The 22,246-nt window shown below is 41.3% G+C and overlaps 1 protein-coding gene across 6 annotated transcripts in view; it reads left to right on the top strand.

The window, feature by feature from the left end:
• The first annotated feature begins 4,071 nt into the window (after window positions 1-4,071).
• LOC115461021 (UDP-glucuronosyltransferase 2A1-like) overlaps window positions 4,072-22,246 on the top strand; it is a 100,939-nt gene continuing 82,764 nt past the window's right edge. The window contains exons 1-2 of one of the 6 annotated variants that reach the window (XM_030190534.1): window positions 4,072-4,150; window positions 5,179-5,294. Coding sequence is in view for 2 of the 6 variants with exons in the window: in XM_030190532.1 (XP_030046392.1) it covers window positions 5,369-6,110 (742 nt within the window). In the remaining 4 variants the exon portion in view is untranslated. Of the gene's footprint in view, window positions 4,151-5,178; window positions 6,111-13,281; window positions 13,336-22,246 lie in introns of those variants that run through there. The other 5 variants (XM_030190532.1, XM_030190533.1, XM_030190535.1 and 2 more) reach the window with 5 other exon arrangements.

Below are 22,246 nucleotides of genomic sequence, written 5' to 3'. Positions count from 1 at the left end.
TTTTCAGATCGGCACATGCTTCCCACGCACTTAAAAATGCTTTTTATTTTTTAGCACTGGGGGGCGTATTTGGGGCAGAGAGTAGGCATGCCCAACGCTAATTGGTTAGAGCAGTTACATCACTGTGCGTTAACTGATTAGCACATGGTTAGTGCGGGAGCCCTTACCGCCTAGAAAATAGGTGTCGGTAAGAGTCCCGTGCTAATAGCCATGCACTAACTGGGAAATAAGCCTGTGGCCATTAATAGATGACATGGAAAATGTGGCCATTTTACAGTCACACTAAAAGTGGCCTCAGTGCACGTGAAGTCATAGCGCAAGCCACTTTTTAGCACAGCTTAGTAAAAGGACCCCTAAATTACCCAAAAATGACAATTCAAAATCAACATATACAAATATAATCCAGTTTTTTGAGAGTGAACCAGGGCTGTTTTAATTTTAACTATTTAATTTTATATGGCATCCAGAATCAGCAACAATTATCAAATCTTCACTGCTCCGAAGCGAAAGTTAAAGCTGCTCTATAGTGATGGTTAATACCAAGTACTGCTCCAACCTAGCCAGCAGTTTCACTTTTCTAGGCTTCTTCAGGGAGCATGACAAGAAAGAGCAAACTGAAAATACAAACATTAATAAAGTGAAAAACTCAAATTATAGAGGTTTTTCATATTTTCAAAAATAACTGTTTTCTAAATTCTCAAAAATCTGCCAAGATATGAAAATCACAAATCATCAAGGATGAACATCAAGCATTACATAAATCATAGGACTCTCAAAAAAACGCCATCAAATGTACATATTTTTCTCCCAATTATGCCTTAAACAACTCTGTACAAGCATGACAGCCAATTATAGTTTAAATTAAATTTGAGAAATATATCACCGTTAAAAACATTAATAAATATTTTACTAGATTCGATAACATTTTGTAATCATAAAAAAGCTTGCAATCAATCTGTTTTGCCATCCATACCAACGAGGAGACAACACTGCTCACGTTACATTGTAAACAAATAGCTTAAACTGTATAATCATTTACATTTTTTTTTTGTTATTGAACAAGTCGTGGTATTGGGAGGAATCTTAAATCTTCAAAACTTTTAGTCCGCTGAGAACAGCAAGAGATTTATAAATGCATATGCTTAACCCTGAAGGACTGAATCTGGAGATTGATTGGCAAACTTTTTTAATGATTACAAAGACTATCGACTCTAGTATAATATTTATTAATGACACTACCACTAAGTGTTGCAGCTGCCTTTTTGAACTCAGTGTTTATATGTGCAGAAGCAACTGGGAATCACTCCTATCTGGCTTCTATTAGACCACCAGGAATGTCTTCCAGCATGCCTGTGGGAGCCTATGGGGGGCATCTTTAGTGGGAGAAAGGTATGGGTCCTTGTGAGCAGGGGGCAGGGTATGAGTTCTTGTTATGGGGGCAGGACTTTGCTGCTGGGGCACTCTGGCTCAGGGGTATGTCTGGGAGGAGGGGGAAGGGGAGGGGGAACCACTGCTTTTTACCAACAACAGCTCTTTAAAGATGGAACAAGAGAGCAAGGGGTTGCATGATAGTTCCTGGACAGAAAAAGCACAGCTTGCAGTGTTGAGCTCAAGCTTTGATATTCAATTTACATAAGAATGAGATATTTTGCATGCATCTGCATATTTTACATCTCAAAAGGCGTTTGACAAGGTACCTCATGAAAGGCTACAGAGGAAATTGGAGGGTCATGGGATAGGAGGAAAAGTCCTATTGTGGATTAAAAACTGGTTGAAGGATAGGAAACAGATAGTGGGGTTAAATGGGCAGTATTCACAATGGAGAAGGGTAGTTAGTGGGGTTCTTCAGGGGTCTGTGCTAGGACTGCGAGGACTGCTGCTTTTTAATAATTTCCAATCTGACGAACGTAAGACCTTTGAAGTCAGAATGATTGAATATTTTAACACCCAACAGAAAGGACTTAACAAGGATCTGGGGTTCCTAGCCCATTATAAACCATAAAGCTGTATGTCTCTGTTGATCACCCCACTCCTCACCTATCCACACCCATCCTGTTAGAATATCAATGATATGCTTTGATGTCCCCATGCATACCTCCGACACACCCCCATCCTCCCACCCTGTCAGACTGTCATAGTAATGCTTGAATGTTTTCACTTCTATACACTGTCAGCTAGCACATTTGCTTATTTCCGATCTGACGAAGAAGGGCAACCTTCGAAAGCTAATCAGGAAATGTATTAACTTATGTCCAATAAAAAAGGTATCATCTTATTTTCTTTTCCATGTTTTATTTTGTTTGATTTCTATTGATAACCTTAAGAGTGGACTAACACAGCTACCACACTCCTCTACAATCTGACGAAGAAGGGCAACCTTCGAAAGCTAATCATAAAATGTATTATGTCCAATAAAAAAGGTATCATCTTATTTTCTTTTCCATGTTTTATTTTGTTTGATTTCTATTAATATATTTATAAATGATTTAGAGATGGGAGTAACTAGCAAGGTAATTAAATCTGCTGATGACACAAAGTTATTCAAAGTCGTTAACTCGCAACAGGATTGTGAAAAATTACAGAAGGACCTTACGAGACTGGGAGACTGGGAGGCTAAATGGCAGATGACGTTTAATGTGAGCAAGTGCAAGGTGATGCCTGTGGGAAAAAAGAACCCGAATTATAGCTACGTCATGCAAGGTTCCACGTTAGGAGCTACGGACCAAGAAAGGGATCCAGGTGTCGTCGTCGATAATACACTGAAACCTTCTGCTCAGTGTGCTACTGCGGCTTGGAAAGCGAATAGAATGTTGGGTATTATTAGGAAAGGTATGGAAAACAGGTGTGAGGATGTTATAATGCCGTTATATCGCTCCATGGTGCCACCGCACCTTGAGCATTGTGTTCAATTCTGGTCGCCGCATCTCAAGAAAGATATAGTGGAATTGGAAAAGGTGCAGCAAAGGACGACTAAAATGATAGCGGGGATGGGACGACTTCCCTATGAAGAAAGACTAAGGAGGCTAGGGCTTTTCAGCTTGGAGAAGAGACGGCTGAGGGGAGACATGATAGAGATATATAAAATAATGAGTGGAGTGGAACAGGTGGATGTGAAGCGTCTGTTCACGCTTTCCAAAAATACTAGGTCTAGGGGGCATGCGATGAAACTACAGTGTAGTCAATTTAAAACAAATCGGAGAAAATGTTTCTTCACCCAATGCATAATTAAACTCTGGAATTCGTTGCCGGAGAATGTGGTGAAGGCGGTTAGCTTAGCAGAGTTTAAAAAGGGGTTAGACGGTTTCCTAAAGGACAAGTCCATAAACCACTGCTAAATGGACTTGGGAAAAATCCACAATTCCAGGAATAACATGTATAGAATGTTTGTATGTTTGGGAAGCTTGCCAGGTGCCCTGACCTGGATTGGCCGCTGTCATGGACAGGATGCTGGGCTCGATGGACCCTTGGTCTTTTCCCAGTGTGGCATTACTTATGTACTTATGTATCCCATGGTAATTTAAATTAATGTGTGTGTAATATATTGCACATTATTGCCATTTAACTCATGTTAAAGGGAAAGGGGATGGAATTTGATTTACTGCCTTCTGTGATTACTATTTATTTATTTATTTGTTACATTTGTATCCCACATTTTCCCACCTATTTGCAGGCTCAATGTGGCTTACATAGTACTATAAAGGCGTTCACCAATTCCTGTATGAACAAATACAGTAATGTTGTGGTAGAATAAGGTTCATGTGTGCAGAAACATTAGAGAAGCATAGAGAGGAAGAGTTATATTGTAGAGGAAATGTTTTGCTAATATAGGGTTAATCATTCTTACAATTTCTAAATAAATGTAAAAGAGGAACAGTTCAGCTCTGACCTTGTGCAATTGCAAGTAGAACTGAATGTTCTTAGATATGCTTTGGCCGGCTACCTTATTAACAGTCTAGAACTGTAACATGTTAATGACAGACACACAGGCACTGTGAAACTGCACGTAGGCATTGTAAGAGAAAGGTTTATAAGAGCAGGGGGGGGGGGGTTAGAGTCAGACAACATCCTAACTGATGTTGGAATTTTGTCTCTCTTGCGCAAGAATAAACCTGTTTGTGTTTAAGCTGGTTTGGTGTCTTGAGATTCGTGAGTATGTTAATTAAAATTCTTTTAACAACTATCAATGCGGTTTACATATTATATACAGGTGGTTATTTTTGTACCTGGAGCAATGGAGAGTTAAGTGACTTGCCCACGGTCACAAGGAGCTGCAACGGGAACTGAACCCAGTTCCTCAGGCCACTGCACTAACCATAACATATATTATTGCCAAAATGCATCTCAGTAACTACAATCCTTAATGGTTTAAATTATAATGGCTCTTGTTTACTCTCCATAATTGGACTATATTCAGATATGTTGATTTTTAATTAGCATTTTTTAGTAATTTTGGAAAATATTTCACTTTAAAAATGAGGAAATATTGAAGGGTGCTGATGCGATGTAACTACTTCATTCATTAATCTGCTGTTGGACAACTGTAATAGTTTTCAAGCCCTTCTTTCTCATATGATGTACCACTAAAACATGCTCTTTTAACAATGCTTAATGAATGCATGTATTTATTTATTTAACACATTTATATCCCACATTTTCCCCCTTAGTTGCAGGCTCAATGTGACTTACAGAATACCGTAAAGCTCCGGTTCAATAATACAGGTACAAAATGAAGTAGTTAATCTGGATCAGGGGGATAAGTCTTCTTAAACAGGATGGTTTTCAGTATTTTCCTGAAGTTAAGGTGGTTATGGACAGACCTTACAGCTTTGGGCAAAGCGTTCCACAGTTGTGTACTTATGTAAGGAAAGCTGGATGCATAAGTAGATTTGTATCTGTCCGTTACAGTCTGGATAGTGCAGATTTAAATAAGTACGGGATAGGTTGGTACTGTTTCTGGGTGGTAGTTTTATAAAGTCCAGCATGTATCCAGGGACATTACCATAAATAATCCTGTGGACAAGAGTACAAACCTTGAAGGCAATACGTTCCTTGGTGGGGAGCCAATGCAGTTTTTCACAAATTGGTTTAGCATAGTATAATCTAATGACAAACGTGCAATCTTATTAATAATAAGAAAAAATCAAAAGTTATCTGGTTTTCTTCATTTTTTGAACCTAGGACTGTGAACAGTTTTCTGCGTACATGCACATATTGCAGTTGTCATCTTCATCACAGAAGAGTTATTCTTGAAGAATAAACCTTTGGGTTGAATGAAACCACCAAGGGTCCTACGAGTAAGAAACCTCACATCCTTGTATTGGAATTTAATGTGAAAAAATATCTGGGCTTCCTGTTTACATCCCTGAACATGTCTATCCCAACGAGAAGCATTGGTCCAGAGAAACTGATCTGTCTTGTAATTTTTCAGCTGGTTCTTTCAAGAACTGTCCTTTCTGGGAATGTACTGATTTGGCCAACAGAAGGCAGCCACTGGTTAAATGTTAAAGTCATTATAAAAGAGCTAATAAACAGAGGTCACAATGTCACGGTGCTGGTCTCCTCAGCTTCTCCATATATCAATCCCAAAAACACAACATCAGCTTTGCACTATGAAGTCTTACAAGCGCCATTTGATAAGGTTTACATGCATTCAATAATAGATGGTTTGGTGAACCTATGGGTCTATGAAAAGCCAGAAATGAGCTTCTGGCAATTCTACAAGAGATTAAGTGTGTGGGTAGGCAAAGTGAACCATGCAAATAGGCACATCTGCGATGCAGTATTGAAAAACAAAGATTTAATGCAACAGTTGGAGAGGAGGAAGATCGATGTGGTTTTGTCCGACCCAATATTTCTTTGTGGTGACCTCGTTGCCATAGCCCTGGGAGTTCCGTACTTGTATTCCCTACGATTCACACCAGGATCAGTTGTGGAGAGGAAATGCGCGCAGATGCCCACACCCCCATCCTATGTTCCTGCTGTCCTCTCTGAAATGGGTGACACCATGTCGCTGATGGAGAGAATGTGGAATATTGTGTTGTATACCCTACAGGACCTCATCTTACAGTCCCTTTATGGACATTGGGATCAGTACTACAGTCAAATGTTAGGTAAGCTTCAGTTATTTCCACCACTGATATGTTTCAGATCTTTGCAAGTTTTGTGCTCATTGCCTTTGTCAAGTTGGAAAAAAACCAAGGTGGAATACATTGATAAGCCAGGCCATACAGCATGCTGAAGAGACACTGAAACATATTTCTGTGCATGCATTGTATATTCTTTTGACCTCCTTTTCCCCCTTGTTTATGCCCCTGCTCATAGGAGCCAGCTCTGTGGATTCCTGTGGTGCTGAGCACCCAAGCATTAAGCAGCCTCTGTCAGTGTGTCCAGGGAGGGGTACTTTGTATTGTGTCTGGCACCTTCAATCATTTTGAAAAGTTACTACCTAGGCCTGGTCTCCCAGCTCTGTAGGCTGGCCAACGGCTGGAGGGGAAATCTTCTCCAAAACCAAACTCATCAGCATTGCTTTTCTGTCAATAGGTAACTTTTAGCCATAGTCATGTTTTCTTCTTCCCACAACGTAAATGTACTTTGAATTATTTGAGAGTTTTCAACAGTCCATGGCGTAAGACTGCATGAACAATAGAAAGATTATTGAGAGAATTCTATAAATTGTGCTCAAAAATGGGTGTCTGTAAAGATCAGCACTAAAAAGCACAATTCCCCTGCCCAGACTTACACCTGCTGAAAACTGGTATAAATACTGGCAACCAAGTTGGGTGTGCTGACCCTCTATTCTATAAATATGTGTGCAACCTTTCAGAATGCCCCCCTCCCTTTTCAGATACTACTAATCACTTCTATAGCACTACAAGGTGTCAGGGGCGTAGCTGTGGGGGGCCTTGGCCCATCAAATTTCATTGGGCCCCTGGTTTGGCTGGCAGAGGTCCCCAATCCCTGACAGCTGAAGCCTTCTTCAGCGCAGGTCTCTGGCGCAGCCACGTTCGCTGCCCTGCTCTTCTTTCTTCTTGCTCCTCCTGCGCACGCTGACGCTCCATTACGTGAAACTAAGAAGGTATTTGTTTTTGTGGGGGGAGCGACGAGGTGGTGAGGGGAAGTGGCAAGGAGGCGAGGTGAGGCGTGACGACAATCAAAATGTGCCCCCAATCTCAGGCTCTGGCCCCCTCCCACCGTGAGGTCTGGCTATGCCCCTGCTAGGTGTATACAGTGCAGTACACATTATAAGCAGGTACTTTCTCTGTCACAATCTAGTTTTTGTACCTGGGGCAATGGAGAATTAAGTGACTTGCCCAAGGTGAGAATGAGCTGCAGCAGGAATTGAACCCAGGTTGCCAGGATCAAAGCCCATTGCACTAACCATTAGGCTACTCCTCTACTTCATGTAATAGAAGTTAGGTGCCCTGCCTTATAGAATAGCACACAGCCAAATACCATATCATACGTAACTTATATTCTGCTATATCGCCATGGGATACATTGCGGATTACAAGAAAAGAAACATCTCAATCATATAGAATTACAGAGGAATATCAAAACAAATTGACTAAAATTAAATCTACATCCGAAACCCATAAAGCCTTCAGTTGTTTTCTAAACAAAATATAAGACCATAGATCTACTCTGATGTGGTATATCATTCCAGATTTTTACCGTTAAATATTGAGTTACTCAAATAGCTCTTAAACCTAATTCCTCTGAAATTAGGAAACAATAAAGTATTAGTTTGAATAGCACGAGATACATGTCTTGCAGATAATATGGTCAAATATTTAGAAAGACAAACAGAATTCTGTCCAGCCAAAGTTTTGAAAACCATACATGCTATTTTAATCTTAATTCTAGAATGAACCAGACGCCAGTGCAATTTATCAAGAAGAGGAGTCACCAACTCAAATTTATTGACTCTCAGAATTAATTTGGCAGCCGTGTTCTGAAGCAATTGTAATCTTCGCAACGGCTTTGATGTTAATCCCCCATATAACGAGTTACAGTAGTCAATATAAGGTAACAGAACCGACTCTGCTATACTTCGAAAACTCTCCATACTTAAACTGGACCAGATTGCTCTCAACTGACACAATCGAAAATTAAATGTTTTTACTGAAGTAGCTAGTTGAGCATCAAAAGATAAACTTGAATCTAATATTACACCCAAAACTTTGGATCTATTAGTAATCTGCAAAACCTCTCCCGTAATCAATTTTAGAAATTTTTCAGGCAAAGGATCATAATCCCCAAACCAAACAATAGTAGTTTTTGTCTATTTAACTTTTAAAAATTTGCACTAGCCCATGAATCAAGCAATGCAACATTTTCTACTAACATCAAATGTTCGAAGGTATTCAAAGCAGGACACAATAAAAGAAATATCATATGCACAGGTCAATATTTGTAAACCTAAAGAAGAAATCTAAGCTCAAGTGGCCTCATATAAACATTAAATAATAAAGGGAACAATGGTAACCCCTGAGGGACACCACACTTAGGCAACCAGGAATAAGAAGAAACACCATTCCTATGAACCAAATATGATCTTTTACCCATAAATTCTGAAAATCAGTGGCATAGCTAGGTGGGGCGCAGGGGGAGTAGTCGCTCCCCCAAACAGATTTTTGAAAAAATGGTGCCTATGCGCCACGTGCCAGTAACTTTCCCTGCCACCTTGCCGCGTAGTCTTGCATCTTTCTCCCTGTGTTTCTTCTGCTGCCCGCTGTCTCTCATCTGCATCGTCATTTTTACTGCCCTGAAGCGATCTTCCTCGGCACCGGCGATTCACAGTCAGCCTTCTGCCAGCGTCAGGGCTTTCTCTTCAGGCATGTCTCACTCCCACCTCTGCAGAAAAGAGGAAGTTGCATTGGAGTAGGCGGGAGTCCGGGACGCGCCTGAGGAGAAGCCCCGACGCTGGCAGAAGGCTGACTGTGAATTGCTGGTGCTGAGGGAGAATGCTTCAGGGCAGTAAAAATGACGATGCAGATGGGAGACAGCGGGCAGCAGAAGAAACACAGGGAGAAAGATGCAAGACTCCGGGGGAGAGCTGCCCAAGGAGGTTTAATAGACGAGTGGAAATGAGCCTTTCTAGCCCAGTAAATCCTGTAAGCAAGGAAGCCAATTTGGTTAATCTGTTTCCACTCCCCTGCGCAGCCATCATCATCATTGCCTTCACCCCAAACAAAACAAGCAAACTTATGAGCTGCTGCATCCACATTGTCGTTCTTTATTGTTGATTTTTATTTTTTGTTACATTTGTACCCCGCGCTTTTCCACTCATGACAGGCTCAATGCGGCTTTGATCCATCTGTAACAAGGCTAAAGCTGTTTTTGTTGGATAGGCAGTGCCTTAAAAGCTAGAGGAGAAAAGAAATAAAACAGCTTCAAAAATTATTGTAGCTGGTAGAAAAAGCAATTATAAACTTTGTAGCTTGTGCTCATTTTTCTTCACTGTTCTTCTATACAATACATATGGCCAAGATTTCAGTGAGGATATCCTGTTTCCTGATGAGTTTATCTTAACTGTTGTACTCTGCCTTGGGAAGCTTGTGTTATAAAGATGATAGAATATATTGAAATTAAATGGAAGTAGAATTAAACTCGCCTTTCATTGGGGCACATGGAATCACATTTTCACGTCATCTCATTTGTAGGAATTTACATTTTAGATACATATGGATTATTCTGCTTTTAGGCATGTTTCAGGGACAAGTGGTTTTATAGGTCAAAATAAAAATAAATATTTTTTAATGTAGATCTCTTTTGTTTAAACATAACTAAATGGGCTATAAGCCCCTAATGCAGTCCATTAGCTTTCTTATATTCCGTTTGACACACTGATTACGATTTACAACAAATTACTACTCTACCTATATTCCGTTATTATACTTTTTCTGTGTACATCCATATACTGCACAAATTGGCATGTTTGAAAATATAAGTGAGATTAAATACAAATGCTACCAACAATAAAGAGTGACAACATGGATGCAGCAGCTCATAGGTTTGCTTGCTTTGTTTTGAGAGTATGGCGATGACGGCTTCACTGGGAAGGGAAACCTAAGATTGGATAGGGACACACAGGGGTACTACTGGAAAGGGAGGAGGAGATAGGGACACAGAGAGGGCACTATTGGAAAGGGGAAGAGGAGATAGGGACACAGAGGGGCACTACTGGAAGGGGGAATGGGGATATGGGGACAACGGTGAAAAAGGGATGAGATGGGGACAAAGAGGTAATTTTGGAAAAGGGGGAAGATGGTAACACAGGGGTAATGCTGGAAAAAGGGGGAAGATGGGGACACGGCAATGTTAGAAAAAGGGAGAGATGGAGACACCAGGAGGGCAGATGCTAGAAAAGAGGGAGATGAGGAGACCAGGAAGGCTTGTGCTGAAAAGGGGGGAGATGGGGAAACAGAAAGGGCAGATCCTGAACTTGGGGGTAGGGTAGGGGCAAGGGACGCAGAAGGGAGATGCTGGACAGGACAAATAGTGGTGCAGAGGAAAGAAGGATGGTGCACTTGGAGACAGAAGAAATGTCAGATGGGCAGGAAACCCTGTAAAGGCAGAAGAAACAGAGAAACACAGAAAAGAGACAGTGAGACCAAAGCAATTGAAAAAATAAATTGTTCTAACAACAGAAGAAAAAGGTATTTTATTTTGAATTTGATATTAGGAATATGACAGTATTTGAAAATGCACATCTCTGATATCTTCAGATTAGCAACCCTGCAGGCGTCCGAGTGCATTTTCTTAAGTCATTTTGGATGTACTGCAGCACAGATTTTGAAGGGTAGAATCAGGGACTGCAAATCCCACATGAATGTGGGATAAGAGTTCACACTGTGACTGGTTGAAAAATATCCCTGTGACTGGTTGAAAAATATCCCTTCTGGAACTGGATCACTTGGGAGCTCTATACACAGCTAGATGTAGATGTAGAGAAGGAAAGGAAGAAGACAAGAGGAGAGAGAAGAAATGGAAAGGCCAGCCTGGAAAAGAATTTGTAAGGCTGACTCATGGAACATGGAAAAAAAGACTGGGACCAGCCAAATTCCCAAACAACAAAGGTAGAAAAAAACATTATTTTTATTTAATACTTTGTAAGGACTGAGATGTACCTGCTTTGTAAAAATGTATATTTTTTCTATGTTTATTTTGCAAAGTACACGAGAAAATGCTTTTCTGTTTCTTTTTACCAGTATTGCACTGATTATAGAGTCTGGTTTTCTTGGGCAGAGAAGAGGGGGTCTCTATTTTAACTTTTTGTTGTTGCTGTTGTTGTTGTTTTTGTGGCTGCCTATTCTGTATTAGATTGGTAGGATGGAATGTTGTCACAGATGGGGTTTCTGCCAGGTGCTTGTGACCTGGGTTGGCCACTGTTGGAAACAGGATACTGGGCTAGATGGACCTTTGGTCTGACCCAGTATGGCTACTCATGTTATACAGATGAGGGTCTGTCCATGTTCTGCATGTGCGACTGAAGTGAAGAATTCTGCTAGCATGTAGTGTCTGTGTAGAAATGTGTAACAGTGCAGCTTGTTCCAGTTTCCCAATAGTAGGTATATTGGTGCTCAAGAACCCAGTGTAATATATATAGCACTATCTTTTCATAGGTGGGTTAGGGCTGTTATGGGGTGGTAAGTTTTGTGTTCTAGGGCAGTGTTTCCCAAATTGGTCCTGGAGTACACCCTTGCCAGTCAGGTTTTCAGGATATCCACGTTAAATATGCATGAAATTGATTTGCATATACTGCTTCTATTACATGAAAATCTTTTTCATGCAGATTCATTGTGGATAGCCTGAAAACCTGAATGGCAAAGTGTCTAGCCCTATTTGAAAATAGGCTCAGCCACTCTGGGGCCAGGGCCGCCTTTGGTGGCCCTTGTCAACCAAAATATAAATCCTGAAGACTAGTGGTCTCCACATCCTGTAGAGTCACCACACAAACAAAAGCCCATCTGATTTAAACAAGGTGTCTAGCAGTGAAAGGAATGTGTGTGCTATTCCTGAGGTGATGGTCACGATTTGAATATTTTTACTTTGTAGTTAAGAAGACAGGTTGCCTGCTCTAGCCAGTCCAGGGACCTCTTCTGCGTCCTGCCTCCTGACGAAACTCCTGTTTCATAGTAGGCAGGACGCAACGGAGACAGTCTGTATTAATCATGGCCCGCCACAGCCCCTGAGCAACAACATAGACACTGCTGTCTAGCTGACACCAACCGGTGCCTATTTTATAAAAGTCTGCCCCCCCTGAGATCAAAACCTGGCTACGCCTCTGCTGAAAATCACTGTAATAGCTTTCCGCCAATACCCAATTCAGCAAGTCTATGAAGTAATAAAGAATGATCAATAGCATCAAAAGCAGCAGAAATATCGAACTGCAACAGAGCAACTTGAGCCCCTTTACTCAAAATGTCCCTCACCTCTGATGTCAAAGAAAGAAACAAGGTCTCAGTGCTGTGTAACCGACGAAACACATGCTGCATAAAGTGTAAATCACTGGAAAAAAATCAACTCGTGAAATTGCTGATAAACCAAGAATTCCAAGAGTTTGGCAACCCATGGAATGCCCGCAATTGGTCGATAATTATCTACAATAGTTAAATCAGCACTAGCAGATTTAAGGATAGGGGTATGAGCAATGCAAGAAATAGGATAAATTCCCTCCAAAAGAGATCTCATTAACTCAGGGCCTCTTTTACTAAGGCATGCTAGCGATTTGGTGCATGCTAATATTTAGTGTAACCTGGAGGTTAATAAAGCAAATAAAATTACCTGAGTGTTCCCAGCAACACATGTTCTTGGAATTTGCTGAGACCTGAGCTTCTGTTGGCTTGGCAACAGCAGCTGGCAGTTGCCTGAGGAAGCTTGGCACCATTGTCGCCAGGGTTGCGGTCTTCCTGCAACACTGGGCGGGTTTTCTGCGAGCAGCTGCGGAAAATTTTCGGCGGCTGCGGGGTGCAGGTTTGGGCTTTTTTCCTGTGGCCACTGTGCACTTTTTTCCAGGGCTTCTATTGGTCCAATTTGGTCCAATAGAAGCTTTTCAGGGGTGTGGTTGACATCAGGGGCGGGGTTAACGACATCAGGGGTGATGTCAGGGGGCGGAGTTAATGACGTGGAAGGCGGGGCTGGTGAGGTGAGGGGCAGGGCGGGGTTGGTGACGTGGGAGGCAGGGTTGGTGACGTGGGAGGCGGGGTTTGACTTTGGGCATTTTTTGGGCGGGTTTAGGGCTGATTTGGGGCTGGGAAAATTTTTCCCATCTGGCAACCTTGCTTGGCACTGAGAGAGGCAGGTTGTGTTTTTGCAGGCTGTGCACATGAGAGTGTGAGTAGGGTGTTGAAAGTATTTGGAAAGGTGTTGGGGTGTAAGAGAATAAATGAGAATTAATGTAGAAGGGGTTTAAAAGTGGATTTGACTGGAAAAAGGTTGCTGTGGGAGAAGAGCATGAGAAGTGAAGGAGGGTGTTTGAGATAAGAGAGAATTAAAGCTGTGCATGGTCCTAGGGAAGGAGTGAAATTGGGATTGAAGTGGTGAGGGTTTAATGAGAGGTGAGAGTCTGATTCTGACTGTAACAATTATGACTTCAGTACAGAAGCTCTCTCCAGCCCATAGAATAGGGACGGCTCAGTGAGAGATAGGGGAACAAGATAGAATCATTCTGATTAATTTTGTTTAATTTAGCTATCTGACCCCAGTATAATGTACCATCTTTAAAGTCCCTGAGTTAGATATCCTGGGAAATAAAAGGAAAGGAAGACAGGGTTTTGGTTCCTTTTTTGTTCAATTTTTTTAGCGAGGTTTAGGGAGAAGAGAGAAACTGGAAGAAAGAGACTGAGGAGATCCTGATCCAGCAAATAAGGACCCCCACGCAAGAAAGACAAGTACTAAAAATCTGCTTCAGCGGAAACGTGGGACTGAGCTAAGTGATTCTACCTGGAAAGCATCACAAATTAGTAGAGCTTACACACAATTTAACTTCACAGAATCTGTTACCTTTTGGAACACTAAGTGAATAGAGGAAAAAGGGAAGCAGGGAAAGAAGTATACTTACCTGGAAATCTTGGTCTGAGTTCTGCAATCCTGAAAAGAGGGTAATCTGTAAGACAAGAATACAATACAAAGAATCAAATTCTTTCTACAAAGGAGAAAAACTATTAATGCATGATAGTTTAAGTAAATAAGTAATACACAAAGTTATTTAAAGAAAAGTACTTATCTGAGAAAGTGAACTGGAAGAAGTGGTATGCACCTGTTGGAAAACTAGAAAGACAAGTGAGAAAGAGTGTTACATACTTGTCGGTAATTGCCTAGAGAATAGGGGGAGGGACTGAAAGATACACTGTTGATATTTGTATAATTTAGAATAGTTTCTAAGTAAGGTGAATTGCTAATGTTATTTTATTAAGAAAATAAGTTCAAGGTTTATATTTAAAGATCCTTAAAATTGGGAAGAAACAATATTTGTGCTGAACTTTCATTATTAAAACCTTTTAATTCAACTGAAAAGTGAACTGGCGAGTTCTGTCCAAGGTTGGGAAAAATCTCTGTATTTAGTTTATTTTCCTCTCCTGTCTCTTGTAGGCACGAGACGTGGTTAGTGAATTTGTTCTCCCTCCACTTCTGGGTGCTGGGTTCCGAAGCCACGACTACATACAATAGGCGAACAGGACCCAGAGCCTAACATACATCTCCACCAGAAGTGAGGGGGAGTTGCATTAGGGAATGCTAAAAATGGTAACGCAACTTAGTAAAAGACCCCCTCAGTTATCCAGATTATCAAAGACATAGGAATTGTTTTTAACAAATGAGACGGACAATTATCTAGGTTGCAAGACTTTTTTGAAAGATTATTCAAAAGCCCTGCAATATCATCTATAGAGATAGTAGAAAAAGAAATCCAGGAACTTCCTTAAACTCCCTGGCTATAGCTTAAACATATATCACACACTGTATGAAAACTTTGTCTAACTTTTTGCACTTTGGATTGGAAAACGATGGCTAAACTATCCACAGATGGTTGTATACCTTGAGATGAAGAACTAACATGCAAAAATTCTAATGGGTGCTAATTAATCTCAATAATTGGTTAATAGCACCCAATTATTGGTGGTTCAATTAATGTGTGTGCGCATCTCTGAAGTGCAGCCAAATTTTGAAATGCAAATCTGGGCACCATATATAAAATCTGGGGGATTGTATATAGCTACACGTTCCATTAATGTCCTTTTTAATCAGTTTTATAGGAAAAGTAGAAGATGTACTTCTCGTTTATAACTGTACTTATCACCTATTGGTTACATTTATACATAATTCCCATCACTTTCCTTCATATAACTTCTACAAGGCTCACATTCTTTATGGGAAAATGTGCATGTATTAATCTGCGCCACAAAACAATTTATTCAGCTTGGAAGTGAATAATGGTGTTGGAAATTTGCAGCAGAAATGTTCATGGCTCTAGGAGGAAGGAAGCATGGTAACATTTAGGGGCTCTTTTGCTAATATTAGAAAATATACTGCTGGTCTTTATATATTAGAAAATAGAAATGTATTGCTCTTGATTGTAATGTTTCAAAGCATATAGTCCTCGCATTCAGTAATATGAATGTGCTTTTTTATTCTGGTTTGTGCATCAGGCTGGTATAATGTCTGCAGTGTAGATCAGTGTCTGGATCATGCTTGTCTTAATCAGTTTTATAACTAAATACGAAACAGGAAACATCTCGATGCTACTTTCTCTTGTTCATAGGCGGTCGGTGGCCCAACTGTTTGGGGAGGCTAAAGGGGGCGGGGTTAGGGGTGGGGCCAGGGGTGTAGCTTAAATCCATAATTGTCTGATAACACACAGAAAAATAAATAAATAAAAATAAAAGTCACAAATAATACCTTTTATTAAATTTAGATATTAGATATGTATCATATGTCAAAGCATAAAGTGGTTGCTCAAAGCATATACTAACCACAATCGCTCAAATGCAAAACACTATGCACAGCTTTGTGCAAAAACTCAGAACCTTACTGTACCATAAATATTATACTGGGCAGAACCTAATACACCAATATACCACCCATACGGAAAATGCAGACCATCAACAATATGAAACAAGGGATCATGTCACAATTCTCATGTACAGCCACAAAACATCCTTTTAGGATGGATAGTATTCACAATGAGCTCCTTTTATTAACGACCAGATAGAGATAAGAGTTTTCAAATTTCAATTTTGGCACAGTATAAGTCATCTTTATGACTACTGATGCACTCAAGCTTGCAAGTAATTAATTTGAAACTCCAAAGCCACATTCTCACACTACCTGCGTATAAAACAGGATACAGGACCAAGTTATCACCCACAGTTAAATGTGAATCTTTCAGCATATAGAGTGGAGAAAAAAAGGGGGGTTCAGTAACGCTACCCAGCCAGCTCAAGATGATCGGACCCTAGAGCACCAATATACCTGCTACTGAAAAACTGCAACAAGCTGGACGTTACACATTCCTACACAAACACTACATGCTAGCAGAATCCATCACATCAGTCACAAATGCAGAACAGGTGCAAACCCTCATGAGATACAAAATAGGGAACCACAAAAAACATGCCCACAAAAACTGAAATATAGATCTCTTTAAGAAAGCCAAACTCTGTAAGCAGTGCAAATACTGGTAAAAGAGAAACAGAAATGTATTTTCTCCTGTACTCTGCAAAATACAATAGAAAAAAATGTACATTTCACAAAGCATGCACATCTTAGTCCTTAAAAAGCGTTAAATACAAAGAATGTTTTCTTTTCTACCTTTGTTGTCTGAGCATTCTATTTTTCTAGTTGGTGTGGTCCCAGTCTCCTTTTCACTTTCCATGCATCAATATTCTCCTAAATTCTTTTCTAGGTTGACTTTTCCATTTCTTCGCCCTTCTCTTGTCTTCTTACTGTCCTTCTCTGCATCTGTCTGGCACTGATCTTTCATTTTACATCCCCCCCCCCCCCTCCACACACACCCACACACTTTTCTCTCACTCTTTAGTCCTTTGTATCCATCTACATACTGGCTTTGACCATCTTCTGCTCCTTCCCTCTGCTCACCATCCCTCCCAGTCCCATCCATCTTCTGCTCCTTCCCTCTGCTGTGCCTGACCTCTCCCAGTCCCATTCATCTCCTGCTCCTTCCCTCTGCTCCCCTCCTCTCCCAGTCCCATCCATCTCCTGCTCCTTCCCTCTGCTCCCCACCCCTCCCAGTCCCATCCATCTCCTGCTCCTTCCCTCTGCTCCCCACCCTCCCAGTACCATCCATCTTCTGCTCCTTCCCTCTGCTCCCCTCCTCTCCCAGTCCCATCCATCTCCTGCTCCTTCCCTCTGCTCCCCACCCCTCCCAGTCCCATCCATCTCCTGCTCCTTCCCTCTGCTCCCCACCCTCCCAGTACCATCCATCTTCTGCTCCTTCCCTCTGCTCCCCCCCTCACAGTCCCATCCATCTCCTGCTCCTTCCCTCTGCTCCCCACCCCTCGCAGTCCCATCCATCTCCTGCTCCTTCCCTCTGCTCCCCACCCCTCCCAGTCCCATCCATCTTCCCTCTGCTGCCACCCGCGAGCCCCCCCCCCCCCCGCGAGGTCCAGGATCGTGCAAGCCCTCCCAAACGGCGATCGTGACTCCGTTTACCCCCCTCTCTTCCATCCGAAGAATATACAAATCGATCCTCATATTCCACCATATAGAGGCAGGCCACCGTGGGGGCAACCGTAGCCCCCATGGCGACCCCTCTAATTTGCAGAAAAAATTGATCTAAGAATTGAAAATAATTTCTTTCGATTACCAACTGAGCCATCTTGAATAACAACTGCTTCTTCTCCCTAGATAGATCTAAACCTAGTAGAGTTTTCTCAATAATGCCTAAACATGCTCCCTGTGGAATGCTTGTATAGAGAGCCTCTATATGGCGGAATATGAGGATCGATTTGTGTATTCTTCGCATGTTTTTCGGAAGCACATCGTCACCTGGAAAAGGTATATTGATGATATTTTTATCATATGGTCAGGTTCGGAGAGTGAGGCAGATAGATTTGTCAGCCATCTGAACAACTGCAATGTTAATATTCAATTGGTGAAACAGTCATTGGGTCTGTCTGTCCAATTTTTACATATTGATATAATGTATGCTAATGGCCAATTTGCGATGACTGTATACCGCAAGCCCACAGATAGAAACACTTTACTTCACTTTAACAGTCATCATCCACGTAAGTTGAAAGAGAGTATACCAATTGGCCAATTTCTTAGGATCAAGAGGTTAAGCTCTGATCAGGAGAAATACAATCAACAGGCGCAATTGCTAGCCGCCAGGTTTAAAAATCGTAGATATCCACAGCACACCATTAAGAGAGCATACAGTATAAACGAGCGAAATATGCTCATCAGTGCTGGTTAAATAGTGCAAAGAATAGGGGGAAAGATCTGGGCGGACAGATTAATTGTATACTTCCATTTTATAAACAGACAGGGAAGATTCAAAACATATTGATGAAACATTGGTCTGTTCTGTCCTTACATACAGCATTGAGTAATAAGCCTCGGTTTTCATGCACACGTGACAGGAATGTTGGTGAGATATTGTCCAAGAAACGATTAATTGAGCATTGTGAGCATGGAAATCCTGGTGGGCATAAGCAATGTAACACTTGAGTTTATTGTAGACATGCGCTGTGTACAGATCGCATATGGGTTCAGTCGATTGGTAAATATTATTATCTCAAGAAGAAAACTGACTGTAATTCCCATAATGTGATCTATGGCATATGCTATCCATGCCAGTTGTGGTATATTAGAGAAACTACTCGTAAGATCAAGATGCGTATATCACAACATTTAAGCAACATCAGGTGTAGGAAGATTGACACTCCGCTTGTGAACCATTGGTTGCATTCTAATCATGTGATTGATGACTTGAAATTTGTAGTATTGTTTCAATTACAGGGACAAGTGGGCAATCCTGAGCGGGAACTAGTCCGTAGGGAACAGTGGATGATATATAATTGGGGAACCGTGAAGCCACATGGTTTAAATAAGGAAGTGGATTGGTCTCTGCTAATGGCAATATAAAAGAGGAAGTGAGGTGTGGGGAATCGTATGACTCATGCATTTGGTGTAACCGGAGACAGAGAGGATCCCGGGTGTGCCTAGAAACTCTAATGGGGCTGTTAAAGGTAATGAAATTTTTTTTTATATTAAATATGCAGAGTGATTGTATGTAATTATAAGTAATGGTTGATGTTATTTGTGAAAGGTCTCCTGATGAAGAGAAAATGAAACACAGCCTGTGTTGAGACCGAGACCAGGTTGAGATTTGAATGGTGAATGAAAGGAACACCTTCAACCACATATAATACCCATAAGGATGGGAAGCTGAAAAGATTACATGCTTGTTGGTGGGCAAGATGGAAATTACAGCAGAATGACTGCTCACCTATTTATTGTACACTGACCCTGTAATGGGGTTTGTTGTTGTTGCTCATCTGCTGAGGTTTCTTCAGTTGTGAAAGGATAGATTTTCGTCTGCAAGATCGTCATCGATTGAACAGTGGATTATCAGGACATTTTTGTGTGAAACTAAAGCGGAGTGATAACTTCGCTATGGACTGCTCTGTTTTGTATAATTCTTGAGACTATGCCAGACAGTTGGGGTACATGAAATGTTGTTATTTTGTGAAACACAGTATTGAGTGCTATGTGAGATTGTGTGTGGTTGGATGGGATTTCGAGATGTAATAAACGTTTAAAGTGGTTATTATGGTAATGTTGTTTATGATTAATATAATTAGAGCAGTTTATGAGTAGATGATACAGCGTGACTAATTATAAAATTAATTGTAACCCTTATATTTGTAATAATTACCCTTGGTAGGCAAGAGGCCTTGTTAGGCCCAGAACCATCTTTTCTGCAAGAAAAAAAAAACATGGATTCTGCATTCTTTCTGGCCCAACTGTGCTAGTGATTTCTTTTAAGGACAAGCTGTTTACTCATTCTTTCCTCCGGTTTATCTCCTGGGAAGTTGCGGAGGAGTGAGCTTCACAGAGCTAGTGTCTCTGGTATCTAGTGTGAACCGTGGAGGACAGTTTTGCACTGCCAGCCATGAATGAGGGCATGCTTGTTATTTACCTCAATGGCATGATGACCACTGATAAGGAGTTCTTGTTAGTAGCCCAAAAGATGTGATGACTATACATAACCTGCTGGAGAGGGATGCAGTTCCTGATAGGTCCCTGAGTGTCACCTGAAAACCTGGAGGGCAGTGCCAATGCTAGACTTGGCAAAAGGAAAGGGAGAAACAGGTCAGAAGAAAGGAAGATCGGGTGGTATATGCATCTCTCTGAGGAGGGACTGAATTGCCCAAACACCTGTGAACTGTAATTCTTGCTGTGCTGGGTTGAGTATAAGGAAAGATTCCTGAGCTGATATACGGCTTCCCACAGACTAAGTAACCAGCTACTTTACTGAGCAAGGACATCAGACTAAAACCTGACAATAGGAGGGGCTCACAGGAATTCTGCTAGAGCCTGAAGAGGAGCCAAGTGTTCACACCAGCTGGAGCTGACTCTGCGGACCACTAAGGGTGAGAACAGGAATTTCTTCTACAGTCAGGGTCTTAGTTAGTGACCTATATCGTTACTGGTGAAGGATGGTTACCGCAGACACACGGTCTAGCCTAATATCTGCTGTTGGTATTTTCTTCTCAGGATAACAGTGTAGTTCTGTAATGACATATATATATATATATATATATATATATATATATATATATATATATATACAGTGCACTCCATTTAAGTGCACATCGGATAAGCGCATGCTCTGTTTAACTGCATGCCGTACTTCGGTCCCATTTTTGGCACCATCAATTTCTATGGGGACAAACTTCGGTTTAGCGCACCACTGATAAGTGCAAGATTCACTTATATGCATGGTTTAAGACAGCTCCTCTACTGGAAAGACTCCGCATAAGCGCGCGCACGGAATATAGAAGCCGATTGGCGCATGACAACCAACGAGATTTCAAATTTACCGCCCCTTTAACTGCCAAAGGCAGAATAAGCGAAAGAATTTTGTTACAGTGTACACTGGGCTCGTCGTCGTCGTCGTCACGGCGGAACTGTAAGACTTTAACACTTGCTGAACGAATAGAAGTTCTTAAAAAATTAGAAAACAAACAAAGTCAAGCATCTATTGCTAAAGAATATGGTGTCAATCCCAGTCAAATTTCACGTATCTTGAAGCAGAAAGACCAGCTTCTGGAAGACTGGCAAAACAATACAAATCCACAACGGAAACGAAAATGGGCAGGAAAAGCTGAGGAGGTAGAAGATGCTCTTCTTTGGTGGTTTTCTCAAGTCAGGAGCAGACAGTTTCCTGTCAGTGGTCCACTGCTTATGGAGAAAGCTAACCAGCTAGCTGAAAGTCTTGGACTAACTGAATTCAAAGCCACTGTTCGATGGTTGGAAAGATGGAAGGAAAAGAACAACATAAAATTCAAGAAACAGCATGTTGAGAAGCAAGACGCTAATGACTTTGGTGCTGAAAATTGGGTTGTTTCAGTTCTTCCTACCATCTTGAACGAGTTTGCACCTTGTGACATTTTCAATGCTGATGAAAATGGTCTCTACTGGCGAGCGATTCCTGATGGAACTCTTGCATTCAAACATGCTGAAACTACTGGAGGTAAAACATCGAAGGACCGACTGACGATCCTCCTTTGCTGCAATATGGATGGGAGTGAGAAGTTGGAACCCCTCGTCAATGGAAAGAGCAAACAGCCCCGTTGCTTCAAGAAAGTTAAGTGACTTCCTGTGTCATACGAGGCTAACGCAAATTCATGGATGACTGGGGAAATTTGGAAGCAGTGGCAAAAGAAGTTAGACACTAGAATGCAGGCACAAAAGTGTCAGATTTTGCTGCTTTGTGATAATTGTGCTGCACACAGGTATGATGTCAGACTGTCTATCGTCAAGGTGGTCTTCCTGCCACCAAACACTACCTCTCTGATCCAACCTATGGATCAGGGCATAATAGCCAATTTCAAACAACATTATCGGGCTCTTGTGCTACGTCATCTGATAAGCATTATGGATAACCAGACTGGCAAGGATAAACGTGCTGTTGAACTGGCTCGTAATCTATCACTGTTGGTTTCCCTACATATGCAGAAAGAAGCCTGGAATCATGTTACACAGGCAACCATTGTGA

This window comes from Microcaecilia unicolor, chromosome 2 (genome assembly GCF_901765095.1).
Source record: "Microcaecilia unicolor chromosome 2, aMicUni1.1, whole genome shotgun sequence".
Taxonomy (NCBI): domain Eukaryota; kingdom Metazoa; phylum Chordata; class Amphibia; order Gymnophiona; family Siphonopidae; genus Microcaecilia; species Microcaecilia unicolor.
This window is presented reverse-complemented; position numbering and strand designations above follow the sequence as displayed.